This window comes from Peromyscus maniculatus, chromosome 10 (assembly GCF_049852395.1).
Source record: "Peromyscus maniculatus bairdii isolate BWxNUB_F1_BW_parent chromosome 10, HU_Pman_BW_mat_3.1, whole genome shotgun sequence".
In the NCBI taxonomy this organism is placed as follows: domain Eukaryota; kingdom Metazoa; phylum Chordata; class Mammalia; order Rodentia; family Cricetidae; genus Peromyscus; species Peromyscus maniculatus.
In genome coordinates, this window is record NC_134861.1 from 11,859,206 (window position 1) to 11,883,604 (window position 24,399).

Below are 24,399 nucleotides of genomic sequence, written 5' to 3' on the forward strand. Positions count from 1 at the left end.
TTGTACAGCTCTGAGGGTTTGCTTTAGGGAAGCAAGGCTGGTTCCCCAGATGCAGCGGTCTCTACAGTTGGGGAAACTTCTCTAAACAGTACTCACTCGGGTGGTCTGTATTAAGAAACAAGTGGGCAAAGTGTGGTCTCTGACCAAATTCCTTTCACATAACTGAGGGGCCAATGTGACCGGGAATCTGGATGTGTCTGGCACACACATGATGCTTATTCAAACCCACAGGGTTCTGCTTTTCACCCTGGGGTAGGGTTTCCTCCTTGGCAAGCGCCAGCCTCTCAATGTGTTTCCAGAGAAAACATTCCAAAAGTCCAATTTTGCTCCTTCACACTGCAGAGGAGAAGGTTCAGAAGTGGGATGATGAGAAGGCATCTATTTCCTCAGGATGGAATGGCCTGAGCACACAACACAGCTATTGAGACGGCCAGGAGTGGGCAAATAAATGCACAAGCCACCAAGAATGGTATTTCCTTTCCGTGTGCAGTGCTGGGGAGGAATCTGAGGTTCCTTTTGCATCTGCTAGGTAAGTGAATTACATTAAGCCACACTCCTACCCAACCATGAACTTTTCTAAACTGAAGTTTTAGCCTTAATGGAGGCCTGTGCCTCAGAAGACAGGAAACACCCTGACTGTCCAGTGCCTCAATAGCTGCACTAAGACCAAGGTCCTATTATCTTAGAGGAAGACACACAGTGGACTTCCCAAAATATGTTTAAAAAAATTATACTTGTCAATATCACGATGTACAGGGTGTGAAGTGATCCATGGTGACATCAGCCTGCCATTTTTCATTAGAGAATGACTGGGCTCAGTTTTATCACCTTCATAGTGCCCGCAATGGCATCCATCACACAGAACATGCCAAATAGGAACATGTCTTTTTCAGCCTTGCCAGAAGCTGAGTTCAGGCACAGAACACTCTGGGACTAAGAGACAGAGGTAAGATGAGGCTGGTTCCCAAGAAGACCACTGCCTACATATGCAAACCCAACTTCCAACCCCCCGTTGAAAGGAGCCCCCGCCTCCATCCTACCTGGCTGAGACATTGGTGAAGTGCATGTAGGACGATATGACCAGTCCGATGCGTCCTTTACCACCCTGCAAGGAGACCACAGAGGAATCAATGCTCTTTCTATAGAATCCCACACAGAGACATCATGTGATGGGAGAGGGCTCAATCACGAGCAGAATGACGGAACAAGCCTCCCCTAATACTGGAGCGCCTGGCACCGAACACAGCAGGGCCTCCTCAGCGGGGAATCTTCACACAGGGGCCCTTCACAAGAGCAGGTGCTCGCTGGGTGTCTGTAGACGTCCCCAGAGGGCATATCCACATGGCGGCAGCCAGTCATTCACCACCTCCCAATTAGGTTAGGTGAACCGGTGCCAGGAACTGCAGCAATTAGCATGACTTAATTACCCAGGTGAAACAGGAATGAACGCCTGCCCAGGGGCTGACAGTGACAGGGCTGTGTATGTGTATATAGCTCTAAGTGGCTTCTGAATACGGTGAGCTGGTAGCATCCCACACCAGCGCCCAACACCGTACTTTACACAACAGGGGGGACCCCTTATACACAGGGAATCCACATCCCAGGCAGGTGCTATGGAAATCCTTCTAGACATAACCACATTCACAGGCAACGTCACCAGCAGCAGAGGAAGAAGCTCCACGGCAAAGCACCCCCACTCAGAGCCACAGGCTGAGCTGAAGCTTCAGGACACACTATTTTGACAGGGGTCTGCAAATGGCAACCCCAAAACCAGTTCTGTTTTGTCCACCAACTCTTTTCCTACAATCTATGAGCTAAATTTTATGATCACATATTTCCAAGCATTGCAAAGGTAAGAAAAGAAAAATCAAAACCGTTTGTGAGACATGTGAAAAATCACATGAAACTTGAATACCCTCATTGTCTGCCTGGAACCTGGCTATTCTGTGTCAGCAGCCCCCACCCACCCTACAGGAGCAGGCTTGAAGAACTAGGCAGGACCACATGGCATGCAGAGCCTAAAACACTACCTATCTCTTGAGAAACATTTGCCAAACCCTGATCTCAAATCACATAAAACCCAACTGGCAGGTCATTAATTTGTAGCTCCTAACTCTTTTCTTTTCTTCTTCTTTTTTTTTTTTTAAGTCAGTTCTAGAGATCAGACCTTATACACACAAGGTGGCACTTTACAGCTGAGCTACATCCCCAGCCACCAGCTCTATTCTTAAAAAACAAGTAAATGAACAAAGTTGTTATAAATCAACTATCATATGAAGCTGGGCATGCTGGGAGATACCAATGCAGATACTTGGCAAATTCTTGGCAGTGAGATCCTGGTTCTTGGCATTGTTAACTGTAAAGCTACTAATGCTCTACGAATGTACTTCTTGCATTAAATGGCATTTGTTTCAACAACAGAAATCACTTAGAAGGAAACACCAGCTCAGTCAAAACCAGACCCACACATGATGGCCTTTACTGCGGGTACTACCCATCATTTGGTGGCACTAGTCACGGGTGCAGAGGAGAGGTGAGGTGGGGGGTGGGGGGAAGCATTCCAGCAATAGTGAGGACCTTGACAGCTCACTTCACTAGCAGACAGATCATCTAGGCAAGAAATAACTAAGGAATTCAGACCCAAAGTACCTTTCGGATCACATGAACCTATTACACACATGGACAGAACATCCCACCACCACCAGCAGCAGGAGAACGTGCTTCAAGGTCACAAGGAACAGTCCCAAGGATAGTTCACGCATGAAGCTACAAAGCAAGTCCCAAGAGAGTCAGGCCTGAAATCTTATCAAATATCCTCTCTGACCACCGTGGTATGAAAGTATAAACCAGAATGGCAGGGAGGGAGGCGTAGGTGGCCTTACAAAATTCTCAAATACGTGGAAGTTAAACAACATGTTACAGAACAGCAACTCAGTCAAACAAGAAGTTAAAAGGAATGTTTAAAAATATATTGAGACATGGGCTAGAGACATGGCTCAGTGACTGAGCACTGGCTACTCTTCCAGAGGACCAGGGTTCAATGCCCAGCAGCTACATGTTGGCTTATAATCATCTATAAAATCAGTTCCAGGGGATCAGATACCCTTCTCTGGTCTCCCCTGGCACCAGGCACACATGTGGTGCACAGATATACATTTGGGCAAAATATCCATAACACATAAAATAAATAAACATATTGAGACAAATAAAATGGGAAAGACACACTAAAATTTATTGGATATAACAAAAGCAGTATTAAGAGGGGAGTTTATAGCAATAACTGTCCACATCTAAAAAGAGAGGAAAGATCTCATATTGAAGAACCTCAAATGTAGACTTCAAATAACTAGACAAAGGCCAAACTACTCAAAGCTAATATAAGAAAGAAAACAGAAAAAAAGTAGAGCAGAATAAAACAGAGATCCAGAAAACAGGAAAGATCAACAAACTGACTGCTTTGTTTTGAAGGTAAAATAAAATAAGCCAACCTTTGGCTAAGATTAAAAGGAGAGAGATTCAAAAACTGAGGACAGAAACAAAACAGCAGCGTCAACAGCGCAGCGGGCAGAGACTCGGAAAGGCTGCCATGCACAAGGGCAGGGCCATCCAGGTGAAATGGGTCAAGTCCCCCAAAGCACACAACCTGCCCGAACAGAACATCTGAGCACGGTAAGGGGATCCAGTGAGTACCAACTCTCCCATGAGAAAGCCCAGCTTCAGGGAGACTGCACCAAACATGTAAAGAAATGACAAGGCTAAAACTCTCCCCAAAAACTGAAGATGAGGGACACGGCCAAACTCATGGTAAAAGGCCAGCCAAGCATCCCGATGTGATACTTGGATGTATATCTAGGCTTCGTGGGCACGGTGTAGGTGCGAGCTCTCCATCGTGCAGTGAGTGTGAGCAGCTGAGGGAGGGAAGTAAGTGTGTCTTCATTCCTGTCAGACTCCAGGTGTAAACACTGTAAGAATTTTCACCTTCAGACCAGCTCTTAGCTCCCAGACTGTAGGAAAATGCATGGTAGGTGGGATGTACTCGTGGCCATAGTATAGGCAGCAGCCTTTTGGATTTCCAGCTCTATTTCAATCTTAACAAAAATCCTAGGCGCACCCCAACCAACATCTCCTGGGAATCTTCCTCAGCACAGACTTTCAAACAAGGGGTAAAATGTGGAAGAAAAACACTCCCTCCCTCCAGCAGCATGGCCTCTTTCAAGTTGGCTTGCGCATATGTTGAACACAGAACAAACAGGAGAATGGCTACCACAGCTCAGCTCTACTCTGCCCCTGCCCTAGCTGAGACATGTCTGTCTATTAGTCACTCCGGGCATGTGTGAAAGGAAACACTCATTGTGCGAAGCCAGCGGATTTCAGCCCTGCAGCCACGATGATGGTGAACTCTGGATGGCATCAGCAATCACAATTTCAAATTAAAAGCTTATGTCTCGTGGCACATTTTCTGGGTATTTTGAAAGTGGTTTAAAGCAATGCGTGCCCTATAGCGGGTAACGAAAAGGAATCATCACAAGTCCACAGACTGGACACCCACACAAAGAGAGGCCAGACTCGCTTAAGGAAGGAGAAGTGGAATAGCTAGATGATGTTTTCATCTTCGGTGACCCATATGTTTCCAGTCATATTACAATCCATTTCAATTTTATTAATATTCAGAGTGAACAAGTAGAATGGAATGGCTAGAAGGGGGTTTTAAAAAGTCTAGTGATACCAGAAACCTCAGACCTATGAATTTATTCTAAGCCAAACTGTGGGCCTGGGGATTCTTTTTATTTTATTTTATGATGAAAAGGAAATCTAAAATGCATACCTACATGGAGCATGTCACACCAGATGACCATCACCTTGGAACCACAGTAGTTTCCAAGAAAATCAGCTGGTGCCTGTGACCAGCACCGATCTTAACCCATGTGGCTCCTTAAATGCTAGAAGTCCAGCTGGACCTCCAGAGTATGTGGGAGCAGGAACACTCACCCTGCAGTGGATGACGACCACATGCTGGGGGTCACTGTTCAGCCAGGACTCCTGGGCTTTACATATGGTACACATCCTGTCAAGAGGTGGTGCATGCAGCTCAGGCCAGCCCACATCCATGATCTGCAAGAGAGAGAGAGGAGAAAGCTGCCTCAGTTTCTACTTCTTAGACCTTTCTATGGTAATCTCATAGTGACATAATCTACTTGGGGGTCAGGGGGGATGTTGTGTAGGCCTCTTCTGAAAGCTGATGAGCATCTGGCCAGGTTCCTTTACAGGAAAGAAAATAATGGCCACCACATCGCCCACAGACCACCCGTCACCTAGGCACTGGTCTGCTCCTTTGTAGCTGGGTGACAGTTCTACAGAGGACTTTCAGAGGCATTAATTGTTCAAAGTTGACTGTAGAGGGATCCAAGAACCTCCAAGATCTAAAACAGCAGCCTGTGGCTCACACTTCTGTCAAATATTGTCCTCTCAAGCTAAAAAGGAGTCTGGCAAATATAGTGAACCCCATGTTTCCCATGCCATGCAGACCACACTTCGGAGACACAGGGTCCTCTGTGAACCCAATGTTTCCTGTGCCATGCAGACCACACTTCAGGGACACTGGGTCCTCTGTGAACCCAATGTTTCCCGTGCCATGCAGACCACACTTTGGAGACACAGGGTCCTCTATGAACCCAATGTTTCCCATGCCATGCAGGCCACACTTCAGGAACACAGAGTCCTCCAGAAGTGAGGAGGCTCCTTCAAGTTTTGCTTCTATTTTGGCACATGAACATAGAAAATTACTGAGAAGGGCCAAAGCCCCAAGCAAGAAGCCCTGCCTCTGGCCACGCACGTGGGAAGGCCATATGGAGATGTTGCTTCTCTTCCCATTTTCTATTTTTAGGGGATGGGATGAGTAGAGCCCTTTCGTGGATGAAAGTAATAGAAAGGAGTTCAATAGGTTGGACCACAGCAAAGGCAGCCAGCATGGTAGTTCCATGAAGCTCTGGACCCCTTTCCTGTGCACCCAGCAAAACTGAGACACATAAAAATTCCATACTGTACTCTTTACTAGTAGGTCTGGGGCCAGAATTAGCTTAGAGTTTTTTTCAGATTCTGAGTATTTGATAGACTTTACCAGCTGGGCATCGATAGTCTGGAAAACCAAAATGGTAAATACAACAAAACCTGAACTTTTTGAACATGACAGTACTCCAAAAGTTTTGAATTTCTGAGTATTTTTATTCCAGGTTATGGGATGTTCAGCCTATATTGTTCTATTCTAATGGTTGCAAAGCATTTCAACATACAGAATATATATGCAAACATAGTCACACAGTCCTGATTTTATCTCTAAGTTTTGCTACTAAGAATAACCATAGATGAAGCGGATATTTGTGACTATTAAGAGGTCTCAGGGGCTGGAGAGATAGCTCAGTGGTTAAGAGCACTCACTGGCTGCTCTTCTAGAGGTCCTGCATTCAATTCCCAGCAACCACATGGTGGCTCACAATCATCCATAATGAGATCTAGTGCCCTCTTCTGGCCTGCAGGCATACATGCAGACAGAACACTGTATACATAATAAATAAATAAATCTTTTTTTAAAAAAGAGAGAGGTCTCAGAAGAGACATCTTCACATCAATGGAAAGGTTCTCGCACCTTGGTTGTGATGGCCACACAAATCTACACACATGCTAAAGTGGCAGAGAACTACACGCAGGCACATGCGTATGCAAACTAGTGAGTTGTGAATGAAGGCTGCGGGCTCCAGGGAGGATACATACAGATGATACATACAGATGTTTTATAAATAAGTATCCCTTCTCCAAATCACATTGGGCCAGATATGGTTGGGGTTTTGTCTGTTTCAAATTCTGGGATATCTGCCCCTATATGTATCTTAAGAGACAGACACATACCTGAACACAAAACAAATCCATTTGCTTCATATGCACTATATGTACAGCACCTTGAGGCAACCTTATATAATATTTTCAATAGTAGTGTGCAGGGTATGGAATTTTCCTTCCATGGTGTTATGTTGACATGCAACAAAGTTTTGCCTTTAAAAAATAGAGTTATTTTATTTTTTGTGTGGGCGGGGGGGGGGGGGGACGACATATGTACCCATAAGTGCAGTGCCTGCATCCGGCAGAGGCATCTGATCACCCTGGCGCTGGAGTTGCAGGAGCAGTGAGCTGCTGCAGTGGGTGCTAAGGATCAAATTCAGATCCCCTGCAAGAGCCCTGAGTGCTCTTAACCACTGAGCCATTGCTCCAGGCCAAGGTTTAGCGATCGAGTAGCTAGGACTTCAGATTGTCAGATGAGGGATGCTGGGCCTGTATAAGTATTACAAGTTGCTGCCACTGATGGAGCCAAAGTGGAAGGTATACAGGACCTCACTTCCTGTGGACCTATTATTTTTAATTTTAAAAGTAACCAAAGGATATAAATAGTAGTTAATATTCCTTGATACCAAGCTATATTCCACAAAGCCGGTGAGAACTACGTTTATACAAACAAAACCTGCATCACTTACATTATTACTAAGTCAAACTCTGAAGAAATAAATTCCATACCTTTGGATTAAGCTTTGTAAGGTCGTATCTCCTCTCTGAAAGGTTTAATACCTACAAAGGGAAACAAATAATTGTAGACAAAGCATGGTTCCCCGAGAGAAAGGAAAACACACAACTGCATTTAAACAGTTGCCTCTGAGGGTCAAGGACCAAAAAGAAATTGAATTGCACAGATGTGTGTGTGGTCACAGGACAGAAACAAAGCAAGATTTGGACGGCACTCGAACTTCTGTAAATCCAACATTTTCCTTTTGTTAACCAAAATGAGCATTTTTGTTAGCTAAGATGAGCAAGGTAAACTCTTCCTTCTTGTTTGTTTTGCTTTTTTTTTTAAAAAAAAAAAAAATCTGCAAACATTCTAAAACACAATGTCTGTGCACACAGATCTGTAGTAGCTCTTCCTGGTCCTGCCCAGCACAAGGGGCACTCTTGGGGCAGGCAGTAGTGGTTTCTCAGTAGAGGAGCCAGGTATGGAAAAGCCTGAGCTGGAAGCTTGCCACTAACAAACCACAGCTTTCTGGAATCAAGGCCAACACAGGACACATGGCTCCTCCTTAATTCAGCCCCAGTGACCTCCTGGGCCCACTCAGTCTCAGCCCCACTCACGTCCTGCTTGAATCATCTGCACTCAACTCCTCTTCCTTGAAGGGCACAGGACACTGGGGCCTGGCCAGCTACATCACTGTAACTGCCTTCCCTAAAAGGTTTCTGGGTTTGGAATGCCCTCAAGCCGTCTCCTTGGGAAGTGTGGGAAGAAAGGGATTGGTGTGGGCCCAGCTTCCTACTAGAGGAGCCCTGGTCCCGAAGAGGTTACACTGTGAAGGCAGAGGCAGCTCTGGAGGGGACTCATGAAAGGTGCAGCCATCTTGGGGGCTAGGATGCTACTCTCCTGCCCACAACCAGGCCGGACTTCAGGGAGTCCAAGTGCTGGAAGAGGTCACAGGCAGTTCATGAAGAGACTATCCTGGAAACCACGGCTCGTCCCCACTGAGCCTAGCCCTGAGTCTAGCCGTGGGAGAAGGCTGCTGAGGGTGACAATAACCTCCTTGTTGGCTTTGTAAGATTAGCTCTCCTGAGATAAGGCGGCAGCATGAGAGAAGGTGCTAGAAGCTGTCGATGTAATCTAAGCAGTGATTACAGCAGCAGAAAGAGGCTCTGTGGGGCTGGTAGCCCTGGAAGAGAACAGAGCCAATCAGAGAGGCGTGTGCAAAGCCACTCTCTACTTCTCCTCAAATACGGTCCCCCTCATAGCACACATGTTGTGAAATCAGGCTGCCTATACTTGCCCCCATGACCGCTCTTGTCTCTTGGGCACCCACCCTCTTGCCTGTCCAATGTACTGGAAAGCAGGAGGGGACAGGGCTGCTTCCTGACACCAGGGATACCACCTGTCATTAGCCATCGATAGCTGACTGGGAATGCCTACTATCCTAGGAGCCAGAAGCCGTGATCCGTGCTGGACAGGGGCAGCAGCCACCCCTACAGTCAACTGTCACAGCCCATGGCATGACCAATAAGAGCAAAGCTTACAGTGGATGGGCAGAGCACATGGCCAACTCCTACTTCCTAGACTCTTGAGTTGGGGTCCAGACCCCAAGACCATCCCCCTTTGTTAGCAAGGCACATACACATACCTGGCCCTCACATGCTCCCTCCCCAGGACCCCTGCCTCGAGCCCCTCTGCCACGCTGTGGCTGTCCTGCCCACTCACCAGGTAGTTGTCTCCATGCTTAGACTTGAGCATGCGTGTGACTTCCTGAAGGCTGTGCAAATAGGACTCCTCTGAGCAACTGGCAGGGAAGGACACTGCGATGATCCTCTCCGTGACATATGTAAGGTCCAGTTCATGGCTGTCCTCCATGGCTGGACTCAGGACCAGGGGCCTGCAAGAGAGGAGGAGGCAGTCAGTAAAAGGGTAACAGGAAAAGGGATGAACACTCCGCCTAGGATTTTCAGGACAGAGATGGGAGCAGCAGCTTCCCGAGAGTCTCATTACAGTCCATCTGCACTGTCCCCCACGCACTAGGGTACACAGATCTATGGCAGGTCAAGACTGAGCCGATGCAAGGCCCTAACTACTGGGAATATGCAGAGGAGAAGCTTGGAGAAGAGTGCAGGGGCACGGGCAGAAAGCGTGTGGGTACACCGGGAGGCACACCAGGCTCTGCCGTGTGCCCAGATTTGCTCTTGGAGAAGGCGCACAACCCTGACACCAAGGTTTCAGGGTCAGCATGAGGCAGCCGGAGGAAGCACACCTCAGACAAAAAAAGGATGGTGGAAGCAGACACCACAGACGACTACAGAAGCCAGCAGCCACCCTGTCTACATGCTACTCCCGGGGAAGAGGCTAGTGAAAGAGACTGGACAAATTGTGGGGAGGGGGAGGGACTGTGCCAGAAGCCAAGAGATGAAGCTAGACCCCACGTTAGAAAGTGGGTAAGCTAGGACATGATGAGAGCGACTCTTCTGCCATGAAGGAGGCCTTCCCCCTACAGGCGCTTTGGAGAAAGCCCCATGCGAACAGGATGCAGGGACCCACTCTCAAGACCAGGATGCAAAAGCGATCCAAGAGACAGGTCAGAGGGCCAACCCCAAGAGGAAACACTAAGTGAAATCAGAGCAGAGTATGCTGCCGCCACTCCCAGGCTGCTTGCCTGGGTTTATTTTTCTTACTTTTACTGTATGTATTTCTCTTGGCTTTGAGGGAGGAAAAAAAATCAAAATCATAAAAATGGTTCAGCACACCTCATGCATCCATCCATCCTTCGAATCACCTGCCCTCAGTCAGTTTTGTCCCTATTCACCCCTTCACAATCACCAGCACCCTGTAATCTCCACCCAACACTCGCCAGCTTCTGCTCTACAGTCCTCTACTCTTGCAACTACTCTGAAGCAAGTCGTCTTTAAAAAACCCAATAGTGGCCGAGCAGTGGTGGCACAGGCCTTTAATCCCAGCACTTGGGAGGCAGAGGCAGGTAGGTGGATCTCTGTGAGTTTGAGGCCACCCTGGTCTTCAGAGCGAGATCCAGGACAGGCTCCAAAGCTACACAGAGAAACCTTGTCTCGAAAAAGCAAACAAGCAAACAAATAAATACCAATAGTGCCAGGCACGATGGCATGCATCTTTAATCCCAGCACTTTGGAAGCAAAGGCAAGCAGATCTTTGTGAGTTCTTTTTTTTTTTTTTTTTTTTTTTTTTTTTACTGGAAATATTTGGTTCTTTTTAATCAGCTATTGATGGTTATAATAAAATAATTTCAAGTGATACTTTGTGAGTTCTTAACTAGCCCAGTTTATATAGGACTGACTTTCAGGCCAGCTAGGGCTACCAGGTGAGACCTTGTCTCAGATAGATGGATGGATGGATGGATGGATGGATGGATGGATGGATGGATGGATGGATGGATGGCAGGCAGACAACCAAGAAAACCTTTATAGTATAGATTTCTGTAAGATTTTATCAAATCATCTATAATGCCATTATCATTCCTAAAGTAGAAACAACACCAAGTATTCAATACCATAATTTGTTTTTCACAGTTGACTTGTTTAAGCACTTTCAAAGATTTTTTTTTCTCTTCCATTTTATTCATCAAACATGGTCATAAAAGTTTCAATTATTTTTTTAAATGACCCAAATTAAACACTAAGAACATTAACAGTAGTAACAGTAATAATAATGATAGTAATGTGACCTCTTACAGCTATCTCAGACCATAAAGAGGTGCTTTCCAAAGGTTCTGCAGCTGACTGGGCTGAAGGCCACCTCTCCTGGCCCCTGACAGCAAGTGGCTGTTCCCTGAGGTGTGCCTACCCATTCCTCACTACTGACGTCATACAACCAGATGTCAATATCACTTTCTACCAAAAGACAAGATGTTTCCACAATATAAAATCAGAAATGGTGACAAATGAGATGTTTTACCTTTGATGATTCATTCTTAAAAACAGTAGTTAGGGGGCGGGCTGGGTGCTCCGTGGTAGAGCACTTGCCTAGCATGAACCAGGCTGTGGGTCTAATCCCTCACATGCCTCCAAAAAACATGATTACAGAATAAGTAATAATAGAATGTCCTAGTCTCCTCTCTGGTAACCACCCCCAAATTGTGGCCAGGGGCGTAGGAATGACCTTTTTTCCCAGAGGAACACTCACCTTGAAGGCTTGTCACAGCGGAGAGCAGCAGGTGGGGTGGAACTATCAGGAGCCTGCAAATATCAAAACAAATATCAAAACACGAATCCTTTTGAGATTAATTTCCTTACATACCAGCCCATATGGCACTTAGACCAACTACCCAGCCTTGCCACCACCACCATTACCAGGAGGAAAAAAGACAGCTGTCCCACAGCTTAATCATCAATGGTAAGCAAACATTGTCACTCCCACCTCCCTTATCACCCAGGAAGGTGTGTAGCGTATCAGAGGATTTGGGGTTGCCCAATGTCACAATTCTATGGAAGGCCATCAGGCAGGGGATGGTGAGACCACCCCCTCTCCAGGACTGGGCGGCCACAAACTCAGCACATACAGAAGGCGGGAACTGAACTCGGGACTCAGACAAGATGATCTCAGGACAGAATTTGTATTTATTAGAATACAAGAAACAGAAACTTCTAAGAAGATTTTGTACAAGTGCTGCTGATTTGTCAACTGGGTCCTGATGTGAGGACACTGTGAGTGGATATGACAAGTATTTAGGACCCATCAGTTCTCAAGAGGGATCCTAAAACAATCAACCCAGAGTGAGTGGCACAGGACATGTAGACAGCTTTCTTGTGGTATAGAAGAACCTCACCCCATCAATGTCCACCATGGCTGCTCATCACAAATGTGTGCAGCAACTCTCAGTAGTGATAAATCTAAACACACACCAAGAGGAGAAAAAATCCTCAGGTTCTAATCCCAGTTCACAGTGGGCATATAAGGGTTGTGTTACACACCTGGGTCACATACATGCCTAGGCATCCTCCTCCATGGCACTCCATGGCATTGCCAAGTACTCTCCCTGCCCCATTATTTGGTGACACGAGGTGACATTGTACTAAGAGGCAGAGAGCCTGTTTGGGGCACAGCCTTGTGAACTTCCACCCCACAAACAATCAGAAACTTGATACATCCTTAATTCTAATTTATATCTGGATTCCCCAACACACACACTCAGTGTGATTGTAGGGATAGAAAATAAATGGTACAAACAGATCAAGAAAGCTGTTTTCCCAAAATCATCCCAATTCAAAGCCTTCAGGAAACCAGAAACCCAAAATAGGAAACCCTTGCCTCCGGAGCAGAGGCCAGAATCCACACCCTATGTTGGACATCAAGGTATCCAGAACATTCAAGTGGCTGTACTCCATAGCACCTTCTCCCTAGGATAGTGGAGGCTGCTCCTCTCCTTCAGATGACAGGGCCAGGGCCCCACCCTACCCCCAGGCCCTTAGGGGTCACTGGCATGCTCCATATCATAGCTTGGAACTCTGTCTAGCCCCAAGTAACCACAGTCTTTACTGTACACATCCAGCCCAGGGAGTCCTTCGGCCTCCAGAACCTCCCTTCTTGTCCTCCCAATCCACTCTTGTACCCTCGAATCTGTGAAAGACTCCAGGAAGAGCCTGATGTCCCTCAGAAGGCGGGAATTGAACTCGGGACTCAGACTAGATGATCTCAGAACAGAATTTGTATTTATTAGAATACAAGAAACAGAAACTTCTAAGAAGATTTTTGTACAAGTGCTGCTGATATGTCAACTGGGTTCTGATTTGAGGATGCTGTGAGTGGATATGACAAGTATTTAGGACCCATCAGTTCTCAAGAGGGATCCTAAAACAATCGACCCAGAGTGAGTGGCACAGGACATGTAGACAGTGTTTACAAAACTACAAAGGGCAAACGGCAAAGAGTTGTGACTGTACAGTTGTGTAGGTGCCATGGATGCTCTACAGTAGAAACACATCCTAGGTAGATGATGACCAATGGGTCCTGTCCAAGCTCTGGACCTCACCTCATTAACAATGGAGCAGGTCCCCGAGAAACCCACCCGAAGTGGAAATACCATAAAACAAAACTGAGTTTAAGGACTGGAAAGATAGCTGAGCAGTTTAGAGAGCCTCCTAAGCTTCCAGAAGACCTATAGTTCCCAGCACCTGCACTGGGCAGCTCACAACTCTACCTCCAGCTCCAGTGACTCCACAGCCCTCTTCTGGCCTCTGTGGCACCTGCACAGGCATGGCCTACAGACAGACAGACAGACAGACAGACAGACAGACAGACACACACACACACACACACACACACACACACACACACACACACACAATTAATAACTTTTAATTAACACATCTAACCTGGAGAATAACTTGGCAGCAACACCAAAGAGGTCCCCATGTCCTGTTGTGACCACACAGCTAACCAGAGCAGAGGTGGCTACCACGGTACACTTTAGAGATATACCATATAGCACAAGTCCAGAAAGAGATCCAAGTTCAAATCAATACAGTTTCCACTGAATGCTCATCAGTTTCCAAGCATCCCAGGGTGGAGGGGCTCATCGCTTTCCCACCATTGGGGGTGGGGCTCAAGTTCAGTCATTCAAATCAGGATCATGGAGACATGAATCAGTCACACAACAGACACCCACATCCATGCTGATGCAGACTGGTTGCTGAATATACGCTGGAAGAGAAGCAGTTTCTTTCTGGGACACAGTTCTGCTCCATTTCCCTCTTATAGTTCTGTAGGTTTGTGGGTTTTTTGTTTGTTTATTTGTTTTTGTCTTGTTCCATTTTCTGCCAAGAACTCATATGATACCTGAATAGGAAAGGAGAAAGCCACCATGTCTGTAGTCATTTTGGAGACACTGCCAGTCTCCAGGGTGACATCTAGGCCTCTCCCCACCACCCAAAGAGCTGCTCCCTGTCTTTTGTTCCAAATGAGATGATGTCAGGAACCACAAAAGGTGGATCTGAGGCTCTTGGACCTGGAGCAAGGACCCTACCAAACTGCAGTTGCTCACAGGCAAATCTGGCCAAAAGGCTATGGAGGCCTCAGGGGAGCCCTGCACCTTCCCTATAGGTGTGGTCTAGCCACATGGCCTGGACCTGCTGCCCAGGACCATCCCACCATCCTTACCCTCTCATAGGCCTAATTCCACCCCCACAGGAGGTTTGCAGAAATCACTGTGTCTCCCTTTGGACTCCACATCAATCTCAGTGGGTAATCAAAATCACTGACATTGGGACAGGGTCTTGTCATAGTTCCAGGTAATGTGGTGACTGTAACCACCACTCAACTGGAAGGCATCATCACCCTGCTGGAGGATGTCACCACTCTGCTGAAGGACTCGTGACCCCACATGTGGGGGCATCACTTTATAACTGCAGAATAAATACATGAATGAAGGCTTGGCACTAAGACTTTGGCTCTGGAGATGCTGTAAGCCTGGACTCCGCCACTGCCCTAAGCACCAGTTTCTTCTGTAACAAGGGCAGGATTGAGGACTCTGTTCAATCCATCCACATGGAGCCATTAGCCTCAATTGCTAACCAAGAGACCAGGAATCTTGTTAAAACACAGGCTGGATTTCTCACTGCTTCTTTTGTGATGCAGCAGTCATGGGGCCAAACAGAAAGTGAGCTCTCCAAGAAGGCAGAGAAAAAAACAACACATAAACCCTATGTGTGTAAGACTAAAATTACGGCACCTCAAGACAGGCTTCTGCTTACTATAACCAGGAAGGGCTCTTTGCAAACTATAACAAAAAGAAAAAATGTTCCATCTATCAAGATTTCAACAGACCTCTGAGTGGAAAATGTCATGGTTTGACCTATGTTGCTCATTGATGATGGATAAAACTGTCCTGGTCTCTACCTGACCATACCAACACCCCAGGGCCATTTGCTCACTTGGGTGCACCATGCTAGAACCAAAGCTATGGTCTGAATATGGCTTGTCCTCACTAAGACTCAGGCTGAGATTAATCCTTGCTTAAGTCTGGTCAGGAGAGATCATTACTCTGTCTTCATTTATGACTAAGATATTCATGGACTAAAAGGCTAACGGATCAGTCTCCAGGGGTCCTCCCATAAAAATCCCTTTACTGCTGCCTCGGGGTGTGTTCCTCTTACCGTGTGACACCCTCTGCCACTGAGAGACTGCAGAGACCCTACCAGCAAGAAGGCCTGTCAGTCCCACAGAGTAGTGGTTGGTACTTGACACTGTGAACTCCGCAATCCAAGTTTGAGGTGGAATCTCAAAAGGACCTTTCCAAAGTAGTCCCTTACTAGAACCATGAACTAAATAAATGTTCATTCCAGGGACAGAGAGATGATTCAGTGGTTAAGAGTGCTTGCTGCTCTTGCAGAGGACCTGGCCTTAATTCCAGCACCCACATGGCAGCCACAACCTGTAACTCCTGTTCCAGGAGAGCTGACGGCCTCTGTGGTCACCAGACATGCACACAGTGTACACACACATACACGCAAGCAAAACATGTACACATAAAATAAAAATAAGTATTTTTAGACTGAAATTCAAGAAGTAAGCAAGTGTTTGTTCTATATAAATTACCTAAGCTGTGATATTCGGTTATACCTAGCAACAAAAGCAGACTAAAACACCCCACACCCAAGGTCTTTAAGTATCCTATAGTTTTCAGAATTTAAACTGTACTTATCATTTTACCATGAGTCATACCACACAGCCTTGTCCTTTATCAAAAAGCACAATAAGGTTCACTGGCCAAACCACTTAGTTTTCCCACTGACCTTCATTTTAAGTTTACACCCACGTGGAGAATGTGTGACTGTTAGATGTGGGCACTGGAGCCAGGCATGGTAGGCAGGCCTGGAATCCTAGCCCTGGTGAGGCTGAGGCAGGATCTGTTGAGGTCAGCCTGGGATACAGAATGAGTTACAGGCCAAGAGGAACTATTACTGAGACCACTCCTCACCATTACCACCACCACCACCCCACAAAAAAAATAAAACAGAACTAGTATCCACATGACATGTGTGGTGAGCTTCACCCTCCCTAGTACAAGGAGGCTGGAAGAAAGGATGATGGATCTCTAGATGTGAGGGTGTCCATGAGGACCCAGGGCCCATTCATACCAGAGTGAGGAAGACGTCTGAGGCAGACAGTCCTATTCCAGCACGTATGGATTCAGCATGGTGCCACACACATTGATCCCATGATACAGTAATTGCTCACAATCTGAAATCTTGCACATTACAGCTACAGACAATTTTTTTTAATTGACAACTATATAATTTCAGAGGATGATGCCAACAGGAAGAGACTATTTATTACACCATCTCCACGCCCCCAAGCCCAACCTGAGTTTAACTACATAGATTTCATAATTTCATAAAATGTCCAACCACTTGAAGTGCCACACAAGGTCCCTCCCATTGGGGACTCACCACAACACACAAAGGAACATCTTCCATCACGTCTATCTGAGGGAATGAGGCAGGAAGGAGAGGCTCAGCTGGGCCCCCATCCAATTCTAATCTAGTCCTAACATACTTCTGAACCACCATCTGCGGTCACAGAGAGTCAATGCACTCGGATACCCAAGCTCCAGTCCTGTGTATGCTGCCTACTTGCATCCTGCTGGAAACCCAGCCCAGGCCTGGTTGCCTGCAAGCCGTGTTCAGTATTCAGCAGCTCCTAGAGCCCAAACCAAAACCTTTTCAAAGATACCACCAGCCTCATGCTCCACATCAGCATGTGAAGTTTCTATACCTAGAACCACACAGGGAAGCCGCGGTCACAACCCTGGGATACCCCTGTCCTGAAGACATGCGTGGTAAGGTCTTGCTCTGGCTGCTACTCGGTCCCCAGAAACTTCATGGGGAAGACTGACCATGGCAATGACCAGATCTCCCACAAGAGGCGTGCACAAGGCTTCCTGCCTCAGGTGGTAACTCCAGTTGGGCAGAGTCTCTCACCTGTCTGGCAGGTACTTAGCCCAGTCATCACCATTCACAGGTGCAGAGAGAAGGAAGAGTGAGGGAGGTAAGACAGGATCCACAGTGAAGGTCAAACCTGTGCCAGGCAGCCTTGCCAAGGCCACCCTGCTCCGGCTGCTCCGTCCTTTACCGCATTCTCCCCAGCCCAGCTCCAGGGCTCATCCCAGCCCAACCACTGTGGTCCACCACTATCTTCTTATAAAATAACAGCTGCTGAGAAAGCACGTGGGGGCCAGGCTAGCCCAGACACCCACAAATAAGATACAAAGAAGAATGTGATAAAGAATTTAATTTGAGCACTTGTAATTTGTTTTAGGGGGCTGGAGAGACAGCTCAGCAGTCAAATGTGCTTACTGCTCTCCCAGGACCTAAATTCAGTAGTGACATCAGGCAGCCTGAAACTGCCTGCAACTCTAGGTCCAAGGGATCCAATGTCCTCTTCTGGCCTCTATACATAGTGACACATAAACACCCATGCACACACGTGTGTACAACACACACACACACACACACACACACACACACACACTTTAAGAATAAGTAACTTTTTAAAGTAATTCAAACTGATTTCTTCTGTTAAAGGTGATATTTCTTGGATATGATAAGATAAAAAAGGAAATTATGGAACCTACTTTTAAAGAGGAACTACTTGTTGTAAATAAGATAAGTAATGAAAATTTTTTGGTCTGAGTTTATCAGATGTTACTGGACTGGACATTGTTAATATATATAATGGAGTTTTTATCTGAATCTGTCCAATGTTAATGGACTAGACATCATTAATGTAATTTTTGGCTGTATATATTGTATATACTTATTGGATAGTTTTTCTTATGTTAGTTATAAGCTTTCTTTAAATTTTAGACAAAAAGAGAGGAAATGTGGTGGTATTGTGTTCCCCAAAATATTGTGTACCTTAATAAACTTATCTGGGGTCAGAGAACAGAAAAGCCACTAGTTAGGCAGTGATAGCACACGCCTTTAATCCTAGCATTCCAGAGACAGAAATCCCTCTGGATCTCTGTGAGTTCAAGGCCACATAGGAAACAGCCAGGCATGGTGACTCACGCCTTTAATCCCAGGAAGCAAGCCTTTAATCCTAGGGAGTGATGGTAGAAAGCAGAAAGGTATATAAGGCGTGAGGACCAGAAACTAGAGGCATTTGGCTGGTTAAGCATTCGGCTGGTTAAGCTTTCAGGCTATGAAGCAGCACAGTTCAGCTGGGATTCATTCTGGATGAGGACACAGAAGCTTCCAGTCTGAGGAGACAAGATCAGCTGAGGAACTGGTGAGGTGAGATAGCTGTAGCTTGTTCTGTCTCTCTGACCTTCCAGTATTCACCCCAATAACTCGCCTCGGGTTTGATTTTATTAATAAGAACATTTAAGGTTCCTGCTACAATTTCGTATCATCTGAAGCAGATGCAGCAACAGCAGCTTCCCAGCCATAACTGTAGACCCAGGTACCTCTCTCTCTCAAGAGAGGACAGTGACCCTGAGGGTCATGAGATTCTGTGTGGACACATCACAGGATCTGTGCATGCTACATATGTGTCAGGCAGGACAGGGGAACACAAGCCAGATGGCAGGAAAGCAAAGACATCCTGCTATAGGATAAACCACCAGTCCCACCTTCAAGGATGCAGGCTCTACATGGGCCCCTGTACCCCCAAAGAAAGCCCCTCTGGCCACACTGTGATCACCATCCCAAGGCAATGCCTAATCAAACCTCACTTTAGGTTAGGGATCCACACAGAGCCTGGTGGGGAAAACAGCTGTTCCCAGACTGACCACCCAGTGCACCGGCCATTGCCCCAGGCTACACCGTGGTGCCCTGCAGTGTTGTCCCTGACATTTAACACCTGTAATGCAGCATCCTGTAATGCACAACATCTGAAGTGAATGCCCATTCACCCTGCCGTACCCCACACACAAGGCCAGAGAGTGGCCATCTCAACTGGCATGGCAGAGTGGAACGACCTCAGTGACTAAGGTGGCTTTTTCTGCAAGGTCAAACCATGGCTCCGTTCCCAGGAAGAAGGAGTCCAGATTCAGATGTCTCACATTTGGTGCAGACCTTGGGAGAGATGAGCACATCCCTTGTAGGAAGAGGAGGGTAGTGTGTATACATAAATCCATGACTGCTGTCTCTAGTAAGGATTTCTCTAGGAATGTATCAGTGCCCCGGAAAAAGAGAGGGACTCTCAAAAAAGTCTCAGTGGGCAGGCACCCTCCTGGGAGGGGAAGGCCGAGGAGTGACCGCAGGGCCTTCAAAGGAGTCTTGGAAGGGTACACTCAACTGATGGGGGATCCACTGGGAAGCAGCTCACCCACAGCACACAACCCGCACAGGGCAGTTAATGATGATGTGTTCTAGTTAATGACTGTGCACACTTCCAGCAAAGCATCTTTCGCAGGTGAATGTCCTGTTGCCACAGGGTAAAGAGTGGACACTCAGTATGGCCACCGAGGTACGAGTGAGCTGTCCCCCTGAGGGTAGTCCCCAGCCATTCTGTGCTGCTACCTCAGTTCTCTGCTTCTCCTACCCCAGGGCCTTTGCACACGCTGTGCATAGCCTCTTACGCTCTAAACCCACAAATCCAAGTTTCACTGCTAACTCCAAGAACTCTTTGAGGGTTCATCTCTTCAGCCACACAACATCTTCACAACAAAGGGGTTCCTGGTCTCCCTGTCTTAACAAGTCAGGGTTTTGTTTGTATCTTCTCATTTACCATAGTCGTTTCTTACACTGACTGTAGCTACATGGAAATACTTTGTGATTCTGTGGATCTGTGGACCTGTGTGTGTGTGTGTGTGTGTGTGTGTGCGTGCATGTGTCATCTGTCTGTCTGGGTATAGAATCCAGAACCTCACACATATTAAGCACTTTCCACCACCGAGCCACACACGCCCTCAAACGCAACTGTGTAAATTCCTTTCTGCACACTGCACTTGCATGCTGACATTGCAGAGGCATTGAATGTGGTCCCCTGCAGCCTCTCAGCCTTTGGCCAGTGCGCCTCATCGGCCCACCATACACACAGGACCTGCGAAAGAAAGAGGAAATGGACACAGACCCCAATATGCCCGGCCACAGACCCCAGTGTGCCCAGCCACCCAGCCATTCTAAGTGGCATGAGGACGCTTTCCCATTTCGGCACTGGACACCAGGCAGCTCAGCAGAGCTGTGTGACGCAGGTCAGTATGCTGAGGCTACTGGGGGCTGGCTGCAGGTTCCCCACCCTGAATCAGGCTGCCTCGGGACTATTCACTATCCTCCTTGGTAACTGTCTCCCTATGCAGTGCAGTATCCTCGATCATAGTTCATGGTCCCTCTCCGCTGTGCTAGCCCAAGAGGCACCAACCAGGGCAGATACAGCAGATTCCGTCAGAGCCAATGGGAGCTCAGGACAGCCAGGACCTGCTATGTCTTCCCCACATAGTTAGGAAGAAGACAAAAATTCCTCTGCTTGATGCCTGCAAGGAAATCTGGGCTAGGCTTGAGTGGGCAGCAAACGGCACATCCTGTGTCCTCAGGCCTCTGCACTGTTCCCAACAGTCCAGCCGGCACAGACAACCGGCAGTGTGCATGGCTCTGTGAGAAGGAACAATGGCAGCCATGGCCAAGAGTACCAGGAAGCTGGCTACACAGCTGGTGACCGGCACAGACCACAGTGTTGGGCTGGGGGTGGGGGGACTTACTCAGCGTCTGGGCTGAGACACTTCACCACCCCACAGCTGCTCTGCTTCCCTAGCAAGGGCAGGAACCACGGCCAGCCTTTCCCAAAGGCCCCAGCTGCACTCAGAATTAAGGCACCCACCTTCACCTCCCTATATGCAAGACACAGGATGTGGGGGCAAGCTTGGGAAGCCAAAGGGCTATCTGAAGCCGGCTCTCCTATTTAACTAGCTGCCCGAGCTGGTGGAAAGCACTCCCTCTGTGTGAACTGGTTCCTTCATTTGTTAAGGAAAGGCAAAACTACCTTGTTAACATTAAATAAGGGAAATCACAAGAGGCTGTGGGGTGCTAAGTGCACAATACCACTATTAGCATAAATAATATTTAAGCATGAGCTACATACAGACCCAGACATTTCACTCACATGCCCATCAGGTGCTGAGCTCCTGAAATGCATTTACCCATATTAGGTCTGGTGGTCTAGTGGACGTTCACTAGTAATCTAGCAGAAGTTCACTAGATCAGCCTTGACCACTGTCTCCCCTTCTCCCTCAGAGATGATTTTATGTTCCACTGCCAATTAGACTCTCATTTCTATTTTCAGGAGAGCACAAGAAGTGAGTTAACAGAATTGCCCAACTTCATTTTCTCCCCTGCCAGATAAAGTACACTCCTTCAGAAGCCCAGCTTTGTCTCTGAGTTCAACTCCCAGAAGCGGCTGGCTGAGATTACATGTATGAGCATTTGTAGCATTACTGCCAGTGAGCTGGCCACAGTCAGAAGGTCTACAGCCATATGGAACAGCAGTGCATAGGAAGACACACACGTGTGGAGGAGGCCAGTGCTGACCAGGGAGACAGAGACGGGTGTGTACACAAGACAACGTGCTGGTCCACATTCTCTCTGCCCTGAAAAACCTGGGGCTGGGGTACGGCTGGCAGAGGAGGGGGCAGCCAAGGACAAGGAACTTACTGTGCTCAGTCGTGGGGCCACGGGGCTACTTCTCCTTCCTGAGGCAGCTGCTCTGAATGGCATCACTTCTGGCTCCTCCTGCTACTCTGCCAATGCCCCTCTTCCCACTAAGGCTTCTGTCCTGAGCCTAGGGGAGGACACCAGCGTGGCCAGCAGGCAGGAGAGCCCTGCAAGTGTGGGAGGCTCCAGAACCTCAGCCAGGAGCTGTGGGCAAGTGTGTGAGGCGAGCATGCATGCTTGCACACTGGCAAGGACACTGTGAGCCTGAGGCTGTGGGCCAGCCTGCCAAGGGCCTACAGAACAAGATCAGTGCTGACTGGGGAGAGCCGGCAGACCAGGAAGGGCTGCCTGTTGGTCTGTGAGCCGCTGTGTGCCAGCCTCAGGAGGTGGGGCTAGCTGTGTCCTTCTACAGAGCCCCTCAGAACAGCCTACAGAGGAACCCCTCTCCTAAGGTGCAGGGGCAGCACTCCCCTGGAGAAAACTTCACTGGAAGTCTCTTGGAGGACCTAGCAGAGCCTGGTTGGCACCTGCCTGCCTCCCAACTGGCTTCCTTGATCCTCTTCTCCTTCCTTGGCCTCTGCTCCACCATACTCCACATAGAACTGGAGAGGGCTCATCAATGAACTCAATACGCGATCAATCAAAAATTTTTAAAGTAAAAACAAACCAAGAAAAAACTTCAGAAAACCAGGGTCAGAGACCAGGTAGTCAGAACAGAAAGAAAAGTCCTTCTGAAGCTTGGCTTAGGGCAGGTACACGCTCTGCTCATCCCCAGTTGCCTGCAGGCCAGAACACAAAGGGAGATCTTGGCCAGGCACACAGAGCTCGGTGACAGCTGGGACTTTAAAGGCCAAGCAAGGCTTGATCTATCACCTGGCTAAGAGCAAGACAGCAATCAGCCAGGTTGTCCTTGTCTGGGGCCGTCAGAAGTGCCGCGGTCAGAAGTGCCGCGGCAGCTGTTCAAACGACTTTTTATGGCAGGGTCAGTCACATCCCATAAGCCGACAGTGAGGGTTGTGTGTTTATTTCATAACCAATCTCCACGTACTACTGTTCTGCTTTAGAATTGCGTGGGAAAATAAAACACTTCACATAGAAACATGACAGGGAAGAGACAGGGATCAGCAGCCTCACAGGCTCTAGGGGGACGGCTCCCCTGGAAGGCACTGGATCTGCTTCCAGGGCAGAGGGGAGACAGGGGTGCTGAGCTAAGGTGAGCTGGGGGACCCCACCCCCTACTTCATGCAGGAGGCAGAAAGAAGAGCTGGGGCTTGGAGTTAAATAGGACCATCTGTCCCTCCTACCAGCCACAGTGTCAGACTGGGCACCAACAGGACACTGACTCCTCACAGTGTCTATGTTCACCTCCGGGAACTGGGTCCAATCCTAGAAGCCTCGATGGCAGCAAAGCCCAGGACATGGGAATCACAGCCAAAGGGTGCCTGACAGCCAAAGCACGGGTTGCTGAGTGTCCTATGGGACTAGAGCCCCAGGACTGCCACCAACCTTGCCATAGGAAAACCATTCCTATCTTTGGTCCTTTCCCTGGTTTCTCCAATGAGGAAACACTGAGGGTGTTCCATGGGGCTACAGACAGGGTGGTATATAGTCCTAAGGACTCAGAGGCTGCACCCCTAGAACGCCATCAAAACCTGATAAAAGGGGCACGGTGCTGTGTAAGCAAGAAAACTGGAGGCCAGGGGGATCTGGGGCTTGCTGGCCACCCTCTGCAGACAAACTGGTGATCTCTGGGCTCAAAGAGAGACGTCTGAAGAATAAGGCAGAGCAATAGAGAAAGACACCCGACACCAACCTCTGGTCTGCTGCACAGGCACGCTTACAAAATTGTGTGTGTGTGTGTGTGTGTGTGTGTGTGTGTGTGTGTGTGTGTGTGCGCGCGCGCGTGCACGTGCAATCACATATACGGGGGAGGAGGGTGACAGAGAGAGAGAGAGAGAGAGAGAGAGAGAGAGAGAGAGAGAGAGAGAGAGAGAGAGAGAGAATGTATTTGAGCAAGCCTGGCACAAAATGACAGATGGCAAAGCATAAGTTCTAGAATTCCAGTGGGGGGGGGGCAACAGCTAATAACAGTTCACATTTATTATGCGTCAGAAACAAAGGAACCTCAAAAAAGCATCCCCACTATAGTGATAGGCAGGCAGAAGCAGTCAGGAGGTGCATCACCCACAGCAGGACAATGCACAGAACAGGCGAATG

At 47.8% G+C, this 24,399-nt stretch overlaps 1 protein-coding gene across 4 annotated transcripts in view; it reads right to left on the reverse strand.

Moving 5' to 3' along the window:
* Tns3 (tensin 3) overlaps positions 1 to 24,399 on the reverse strand; it is a 244,712-nt gene that overhangs the window by 116,711 nt on the left and 103,602 nt on the right. For 3 of the 4 annotated variants that reach the window (XM_076545949.1, XM_076545948.1, XM_076545950.1), the window contains 5 exons: positions 11,717 to 11,769; positions 9,275 to 9,446; positions 7,564 to 7,614; positions 4,990 to 5,112; positions 1,041 to 1,105 (listed from right to left, as the gene is read on the reverse strand). In XM_076545949.1, the coding sequence (XP_076402064.1) occupies positions 1,041 to 1,105; positions 4,990 to 5,112; positions 7,564 to 7,614; positions 9,275 to 9,424 (389 nt within the window). In that variant the 5' untranslated portion in view covers positions 9,425 to 9,446; positions 11,717 to 11,769. Of the gene's footprint in view, positions 1 to 1,040; positions 1,106 to 4,989; positions 5,113 to 7,563; positions 7,615 to 9,274; positions 9,447 to 11,716; positions 11,770 to 22,182; positions 22,358 to 24,399 lie in introns of those variants that run through there. The other variant, XM_076545951.1, reaches the window with a different exon arrangement.